At 43.6% G+C, this 8,966-nt stretch overlaps 1 protein-coding gene across 1 annotated transcript; it reads left to right on the top strand.

The window, feature by feature from the left end:
- The first annotated feature begins 1,219 nt into the window (after nt 1-1,219).
- Nucleotides 1,220-7,768, top strand: pja2 (praja ring finger ubiquitin ligase 2). The gene is made up of 9 exons (XM_080530344.1): nt 1,220-1,292; nt 2,270-2,461; nt 3,196-4,219; nt 4,644-4,814; nt 5,125-5,310; nt 5,477-5,588; nt 5,891-6,005; nt 7,053-7,168; nt 7,491-7,768. The coding sequence occupies exons 2-9, from the start codon at nt 2,272-2,274 to the stop codon at nt 7,614-7,616; spliced, it is 2,040 nt and encodes a 679-aa protein (XP_080386470.1). The 5' UTR covers nt 1,220-1,292; nt 2,270-2,271; the 3' UTR covers nt 7,617-7,768.
- Nucleotides 7,769-8,966: the final 1,198 nt, after the last annotated feature.

Raw genomic sequence — 8,966 nt, 5'->3', positions numbered from 1 at the left:
TTACTGAAAGGCTATCTATCTATTCTATCTATCTATTGATTAGCATGAGTTATTTAGCATAGGTAATGTACAAGTAATTGTAAAGGCCCATTGTAGGCCTATTTTGCCATACAATAGGGCTTATTAATTAATCAAATACATATGTTTAAATGGTTATTGTTGTTGACTGTGTCCAAAGTCCACTTCGCACTTCTGGACTCTGCCCGTTCAATGTCTAAAGTGATAGTTAACTAAAAATACAAACGTGTCACCAACACATATTTAGTTCCCTGACTGCATTATTTCATTTACAGGAACATAGAGCCCCATCCATTAAAAAAATAAAAATATGTTACTTATGCCAATCCAACAACGGTGACAGTGTTGTGCTGTATCCACGTGTCCAGTTTTGACGATGTGATCAAACAGAAACATTAAAAAGTGAATTACATTGTAATAAAGTTACTTTTCAATAATCTAGAAGTATAACCTAGAGAGTGGTTATGGGGTTGGATCGGGGTCTGTAAGCTGTTTGAAACATATTTTCCGAATGGATAGGGCCCTATGGTGATACTAACAACACAACTTTTGTCTATCAACGTGAAATAACAAAATATCCCAAAACGGTCTTGTCTTGTAAATCAAACTGCCCCAAACTGGGGGAGGGGGCGTGCCGTTTAAACCCCCTGAAATGCGCAGCGCAGGGTTGCCAGGTGGAGCGGGTTACCGCCGAATGGGCTACTTTTGATGACACTGGGCCGGAAAAAAGCATTTGGGCGGATACATAGCATTTAGATGTCAGTGCCTGAAAGTTACAAAATGCGTGAAGTTAAAACACACCCCCTAGTAGTTACATACAATGTGGAGTTAAAAAAAAAAAAATATATATATATATATATATATATACTGTCCCCCCTATATATATATATATATATATATATATATATATATATATATATATATATATATATATATATATATATATATATATATATATAACATCATCAACAGACATACAGTTTAGGGGCAGGAGATTGGCACCTGCCCAATAGTAATTAGCGGTTTTCTGACAATATTATTGTCATAAAACCTATATTATAGGGTTTGGGCTGGTTTTTTGTTGGATTTAGCAGTTTTTAGACAGTGGCTAGGCTGGAATTTGTCAATCCCATCTGGCAACCCTGACTGTAACGCGCAGGCGCAGTCTTCGCAGTTGAGAGTTCTGTCATATGACTCTAATGTTTGCTATGACGTTAGCTAGCTAGCTAACAGTTCCGCTTGGTTGCAGTTTCGGAAGGTGATAACCTGGACAGGTAACGTCGCAACGATTACAACGAGTTATTGGCGTCGATATATACAGTTGTCGCACACATATACAACGATTGGTTAACTTTGATTGACACGGTTAGCTATCTCAATGTTAGAGAGAGAGAGGAAGCTGTAGCTAGCTGGTCTCTTTCTTTGACAAGCTAGCCAAACAGTTCGGTAGCTAAGCTAGCTAGCTAGGTTTCTGAGGGGCCCAAGGCCAAGTCATTTTTTCAAGTTGTGTAACGTTCCAAAACTACGAGACACCCGAATGTAAGTTACCCTCTACCGATATAAACCAGACTAGTGAATAGATTTTATTATACTAATAAAACAACTCTGACAGTTGATCTGGCTAGCGTGACAACAACACCGCCTGGCCAGCTGGTAAGGTTGTGTTGCAGCCGCATAATGTCTCTCGTAGTTTGCCAGGAATGCTTCCTAGCGTCGATTATTGCTCACCCAGTTGCCTTTGACCATTTTGCTACAACAATTATTTGCACTATTTTAAGAAAGAATCTTGGTTATGAGCTAACGTTAGCTAGCTGTCATTCTAGGCTATACTATCTATGTTCCAGGTTCTTATTGCTATGCCTATCAGAATTATGTAGAGTAGACGATAATACAATATTACATGATACATGTTCCAGCCACCCGAAAGGTAGAAATACGGTTTTGCTTGGATTATTTGGGAGTTGAATGTGTCTTACTGTTGTTAGCCTACCGTATCTGTGTCTTGCCATGTTCATCCACTCTTAGAACATGTAAAGGTTCTTCTGTTGTCCCTGTTGGAGACCCCTTTTTGTTTCTAGGTAACCCCCCCCCCCTAAGAGTGTAGTTCAAGCATTTTTACAAGATGTTGTTGGGCTTTGTTCATACGATATAGCCTTCTATCACATAGTGATAGATTTTAGTATTCAGAGTCCCTCTTTATTACTTAATTTTGCACACGTTTAAAAGCTGTTGTTTCCCCCCCTCTTTTTAGAAATGGGTCAGGAAGCTGGTAAGTCAACCTGGCCCAAACCAGCTGGTGGATATCAGACGATTACAGGAAGGAGATATGGCAGGAGACATGCCTATGTCAGCTTCCGCCCAACCTCTGCCAAGCACAGGAATGCATCATGCCCGGACTGGCAGGATACAGAAAGCAACAGTGTCCACAAAGAGCATTCCATACGTATGTTAACGTTGCAATGCATTCATTAAGTATCAGAATGCACCATGGTGTGCTATAATTAGCTGAAAGAGAAGCTGTACTTGTTTTTGAGTCTATCAGTATACCAAGGATCATCACTCCTGGTCCTGGAGAGCCGCAGTGCTGTAGTAGGCTTTTGTCCCAGCTCAGCAGTGACACACCTGATGCAGCTAATCAATGTTTTGAAGATGTTGTGATGGGACTTGGCTGGGACAAAAACCGGGACCCACTGCAACTCTCTAGGGCCAGAATTGATAATCACCTACTTGATGAAAGAAGCATTTTCTCTTTCCATGAATGTTATGTTGTTTTACCTGTGCTAATGATACAGTATTAAGGTTGTCACATCTATGTGAACATGAAGCTAGTGAGCGTGTGCATACTGCACCCCACTGCACTGGGAGAGGTTTGGATCAATTTATCCTGTGACATGGAATGCAGTGTGAGCAGCTAAGCCTATAAACCCCTTATTCTGCTCCATAAAAGATGTCTGGCTGTTGCTGCTGCAGCATGCCTTGTCTGTATTCAGCAAACAATAATAGCTTTTTTCTTTTTGCTTTCTCTGTATAAAGCAGGTGAATTAGCTAATTAGATGTGCAAGTGATGGTAGGAGTGTTGACAATGCCATACATAAGATGAGGAAGGGGCAGGGGGGGGGGGGTTCTTGATGTCTTGATGGTGCTCCAGGTTCAACTACACGTCTCTTTCCTCTCCAGCGCCAAAAGGGAATATCTCCTCCATGCTCCAAGCTATCTTTCCTGTGTCATCGAATTCGGTTCACCCAGAGAAGACAGCAAAGTCAGGCAAAGATGCCCCCAATAAAAAATCAGCCTCTAGGAAACCAGCAGAGAAGCCCTCCACCCACCATAAGAAAGTAAAGAGGAGTGAGCAGCCTGTCACCAGTGACCTGGAGCAAAACGGACACTCGCAGAAAAGCGCTGAGGCCAGTGCATGGCCCGTCCACGAGGAGGAGGAGGACAGGAACCCCTCCAATTCAAGTGTGTTGAGCTTTGTGAACATTGATGCTTATGAGCCAGACAGTAGTGGTGGTGAGGAGGAGGAGGAGGAGGAGGAGGAACCCGGTTCAGGTCCGTCCCTTGGCCTTCAGAAAAGACTGGACGATATGATCTTTGAGCTGGGGAAAGAATTTGACTATTTTAGTGGTTTGCACTCATATTTGTATACGAAATCATGTGAAGGGACTGATTGCCCCCCCAAAGATTCATCAGAGAAGGACTTAACAGTTTGTAATCCAGAGGAAAGGCCCCCAGAGAGGAGCGTGTCAGAGCACAACGGAACCAGTCATACGTCAAACAGCACTGTTACGTCTGAGGACTGTGCAGCGGCCGAGGTGTCCCCCGTCAGTCCTAGTGGACCTGAGCCTAGGGACTACGATCAAACAGCGACCCCCTCAGAGATGGTCGTGAGACCCAAAATCCGTAAGCAGACGAGTGAAACTCACCTGGAGAGCTCTCTTCGTGAAGAAGGACTTAGTGGGTCTGGTAAACAGGCCAGCCAGACCAAGTGTGTGTCTGCGCCACCGTTCTTTCTAACACAGACTGAGAGGCCAAACCAGGACTTCCTCTTTAATTTCCCTCCAGCTGAGTTTAATGTGGTAGAGAGGAGGAGGGAAGACACAGAGGCCTGTTGCAATGTACATTCAGACGATGAAGATGACGTTTGGGAAGATCTTGAGGACTTCAATGAGAAGTATGCTCCCTTCATCAAGGCAGAGGAAAGGTATTGTCATCACACTAACTTTATTGCCCTTTATTTCCAGGCTGGCTTTTAGGTACAATTTTTACTTTTTGTGGATATACAGTACATTTGCTGCTATTAGAAAGCGTAGCAGTTTTTCAGTGTCACCAAAGAAAGCATCCACACACAAAACTACATCCTACTCCTTTAAGCCCACGTGAACATGAGGCTTTCGCTTGGTGTGAGAAAAATATCAACTGAGGATTGAGGAAGCTAGGGAACCTCTGTGTCAGACTGTGTTACTGCTAAGACCTCTACTAAGTAAGAAGATTAAGTGAATGCTTACTTACTGTGTGTGTGTGTGTGTGTGTGTGTGTGTGTGTGTGTGTGTGTGTGTGTGTGTGTGTGTGTGTGTGTGTGTGTGTGTGTGTGTGTGTGTGTGTGTGTGTGCGTGCGTGTGTTAAAGCTCTGAGTGCAGTGAGGGGGAGTGGTCAGCCTCGTGGACGTCAGACTCCGGGCTGGAGAAGAAGCGTCACACCAGTGAGGAGAGCTGGGAGACTCTGCCCGGCGTGGATGAGCTGCAGAGTAACAGCAGCAGCAGTCTGGAGGACGTCCCTGAGCTCAGCCCCCCTCCTGAGTAAGCAACATGCAGCCCCACCTGAGCCTCAGGCCCCTTCAGAGTGTTCACACTGTGATGTGGAACCTTACCAGGGTGTGGGCTGGAATGATGATTGAGCAAAGTGACATAGCGCACACTCCAAGCAAGGTTATAGATGAATACATCTGGGGAATATGTAGTAGTAGTAGTAGTAGTAGTAAGTAAGGCTTCCTCTTCTCCATGGATATTGATTTTTCTAGAGTGCTAACCTGCAAGCTATATTTATTTATTTGTGTGTGTGTCAGTGTCAGTGGGTACTCTAATTTGAAAGCTTGTTTCGTATCTGTAGGGACCCGACTCCACTTGAGGAGGGTGAGATTCCGTGGTTGAACTACCACGAGGAGACGGGCAGCAGCAGTGACGAGGACCCAGATGGCATGAGTCACTTTGTCCACCCAGGCCTCTTCATACTCGACGGCAACAACAACCTGGAAGACGACTCTAGCATGAGCGAGGACTTAGACGCAGAGTGGAGGTTTGTCAAGTGTCTGTGAAATTCCCTACGGCAGATTGTGCTGAAAGAACGTCACAACTGCAATAGAGTTTATTCCCACAGCATAAGATCCAAGTTGGGTATGTTAGTGCAGTTCAAATAGGATCTACAGTATATAATGGAATGGCGTTGTCTTGATCTATCTCAGGTTGCTTGATGACTTTGGAGAGGGCTTTGGAATGGCCCAGGCCATCTCCTACGTAGATCCTCAGCTCCTCACCTACATGGCTCTAGAGGAGCGCCTTGCCCAAGCTATGGAGGTAAGGCCAATCCTCAGACTCTAACTTGGATGTGGCGCATAGAAGTCCTGGGTTCAAATAGTATTTAAAAACATTTCAAATATGTATCTGTGCTTGATTGTCTTGGCCCGGTACAATTGAACCAAAAGAAGTAGTGTTATCAGTGCTATCCCTGACCATCTGGCATTCCAGGCAAAAAGTATTTGAATGGATTTCAAATAATATTTGACCCAGGTTGAAGAGGATCACATCACTCAAGTGCATGCAGAGGACCTTTCAATAACCGCTCCTGTCCCATGTTTTAAAAGTCTGTTGGTTTGCAGGCAGCTCTAGCACACCTGGAGTCCCTGGCCATCGATGTAGAGCAGGCTCACCCTCCGGCCACAGAGCAGATCATCGAGTGTTTGCCTCAGATCCCAGTGCTGGAGGACCACAGCGGTAAGCCATCATATCCTCTTCTTAGCACACTGGCTCCCCTCTGCTTGTTCACACTCCCCTGCTCACGATGCTCCTGTTAGAGAAGGCTTCTGTTTATTGGTGGAAGGCTGAAATCAGGAAGGCAAATTTATTAGCATCTGTAAAGATCAAACAAAACCGTATTTTCTGTGTTGGGCGAGCTAAATTATATGAGTGACATATGCTGGCTAAAAGTTGGTGTAATAGTTGATATCAACATGATGAGTGCTCTTTAAATATATATGATATATCTAAATAAATTATTTTTGAATGGTATAAGTATCATGCATTTAGCATACCCCCCACCTCTGCTCTTGTAGTGAGTTGTAACTATGTGCTAGCCAGCAGTCCTGACCGGTTGTCTCAAATGGGATCAGCTGGTATTATTAAGATACCAAGCAGCAGTGTGCTCCCTACTCAATGTTACAGAATTAAATGGAAATGGAGAGCCTTCAGCACAGGCCGAGCGTCCAAACACACTAATGCATTCTGCATGGAAATGTCCTACAGTTAAATTTGTTATAGTCCTGATGTTTGTCTTTAGGAAAATTATGTGGTGTCACAATAAGAAATACCTCACAGAGTAAGCAGCGCTTGGCCAGCACATAATATGAATGATAGGCACATAATGTAAATTGTGAGGGAAAGAACATTTTCGCATTCCGTGGAACCATACATCAACTTTACGACACACATCGTGTCCCAGAGAATAAATCAGGAAGTACTGGCGTTGAGCAAGATGGCTGCCATTTGTCACGCCATGTGTTCGAATGAAGGGTTCCATCTGTGTGCCCGTGGACCAACCCTGATGATGAAATGTGAATGTCTGTGAATATGGAACGTGTGGATGTGGGCTGTAGAACATGACGTGATGGATTAATGCCAAGTCACAGAGTGACACTTTGATTAGCAGCACTTCCTGTGTGCCTCTGTCAATGTGATTGTACCTCTCTTTGTCTTTCTTGCTCTCTCCTCTACCCCATTTATGTTGTTCTCCCTCTGTCTGTCTCTCTCTCTGTCTTTCTGTAGGGCAAGAACAGTGCTGTGCCATCTGCTGTTGTGAATATGTTAAAGATGAAATTGCGACCCAGCTGCCGTGCCACCACATGTTCCACAAGATCTGCGTGACTCTTTGGCTTCAGAAGGTACGTGAGGCTGTGTGACGGTCTGGGCGGGTAGACTCACTTCAGAGCCCAGTTAAGAGTCTTTCTAAACCAGTGTTAGGATTGACCTGTATTGCATGTTAGCATGTCTTTTTAGATTTGCTATCGTTGATGATGACGGTGGTGGTGATGAGTCTGGGATAATGAGTCTAGTCTGGGACCTGCTCTTTGTCTCGTGTATCTTTACTTTACTTGTATCTTTACTTTACTGTACTTTTGGGAGATTAGGATGTTTATCTCCTTAGTCTAGCTGCTGTACTGTATGCCTTAAGATGATGATGATGATGATTTGCTCTCTCTCTAGTCTGGGACCTGCCCTGTGTGTCGTCACGTCCTGTTGCCTGCTCTCACTGAGAGTCCTGCTCCCACCTCGTTTGTCTCCGACCAGGACATCCCACCCTCTAATCACAGCGCGGCTGGAACACGGTGAATTCCACTGGTGACATCACAACACTCAACAGCCACAAAAAAAAAAAAAAAAAAAAGAAGGGGCCTCTAATGTTCGAATGGGTCCTCGTCACTACTGCTGCCCGTCTCCTCAACCTTGTACATCAACCACGGAATCTCACCCTCCTCAAGTGGAGTCGGGTCCCTACAGATACGAAACAAGCGGAAATAGCTACTTTTGTTGTCATCCTCCCTCCCATCCTATTGGGTCAGCTCAAACACTCCCGTTCTCTCTCTCTCTCTCTGCAATGTAGCTCTGTGTGAATGCGTACAATAGTTTAGTTCTTCACTTGTAACAGTTCCAGTTCTATGTCCGAAAGTGACAGTTCAGGCTTATTTTCTGAGAAAATATTAATGGTGTAATCACAAGTTTGTTACAATTGTTTTAACTATGGAGATAGTACTAGGAAATCACATTTTGTTCCCCCCAGATTTTGTTAACTCATTTTAGATTTTACATGCACTCGTTTTTTTTATTACTATGTAAGCACTGCTTATTATGTACCTGACATTGTACTAATTTCCAAATCATTTTGATTCCTATGTTCAAATAAAGGCTGTAGTGTGGGTAATGTGACTGTGGTCTTGGATTTATTTATCTTGTAAGAGTTCCATCAAAATTAATGGAAGGCAACAAGTTTCCCTCCAGACTTACAGTATTTAGAGAACTGTGTGTTGCTGTCATTCAGAATGAGCTAGAAGAAACATCACCTTTCCCACATAATGTACTCACCAGAGTACAATAATTATAAAAAATAAGTATGCCTCTGTGAGCTGGTCCCTAACCAAGGACTTAAAACGACTGTGTGAGACTAAGTCCAACCTCAGTCTACCATGAAGATCGTTCCAAATGTGAGGAGCACAGTTGTAGCTAAAAGCAGTTTCTAAAGAGAGTCTTTAATAAGCTTTATTTATATAAACCCCTCAAAAAAAGTTTGGAAACGTTATTTTGGTTGATTATTCCTCCCCTTTAGTAATACCAATTGGTATTGTATTTTATATCGTTGGAAAGCCTGATTAGTCACCTTTACAATGAGGTACAACTTGTAAGGATCATGCAGTCGTGGAATGAGCAACACAGCTAAACGTGTGGGTAGTGGCCCAAAAATATTTGCCAAAATTTGCCCAAATTATTCTTCTGTTGGTATTCACTCTCGTTTTGAGTTGCTTGGTGGATTGGATGATTGCGCACTCCCGCAGTAATAAGGAAAAAACAACACATATTGGCAATTTTTACACTTTATTAATCTTACACTGTCAGGGACCTCAGCAGCGTGTGGAAGATCCATACGCAGTCACAACAGCTTGGCACCTCCTCCTCATGCTGGTCACC

Source organism: Nansenia antarctica (assembly GCF_963989245.1).
Source record: "Nansenia antarctica genome assembly, chromosome: 4".
NCBI classification, from domain to species: Eukaryota; Metazoa; Chordata; class Actinopteri; order Argentiniformes; family Microstomatidae; genus Nansenia; species Nansenia antarctica.
The sequence above is the reverse complement of the archived record's forward strand: the minus strand, read 5'-3'. Positions and strand labels throughout refer to the sequence as shown.

Excerpts from the sequence above, each read along its gene's own strand:
- pja2 (XM_080530344.1), top strand. The coding sequence starts at position 2,272 with ATGGGTCAGGAAGCTGGTAAGTCAACCTGGCCCAAACCAGCTGGTGGA. Across the intron at positions 5,311-5,476 it reads GACTTAGACGCAGAGTGGAG|GTTGCTTGATGACTTTGGAG; the intron begins GTTTGTCAAGTG and ends GATCTATCTCAG. Across the intron at positions 5,589-5,890 it reads GCCTTGCCCAAGCTATGGAG|GCAGCTCTAGCACACCTGGA; the intron begins GTAAGGCCAATC and ends GTTGGTTTGCAG.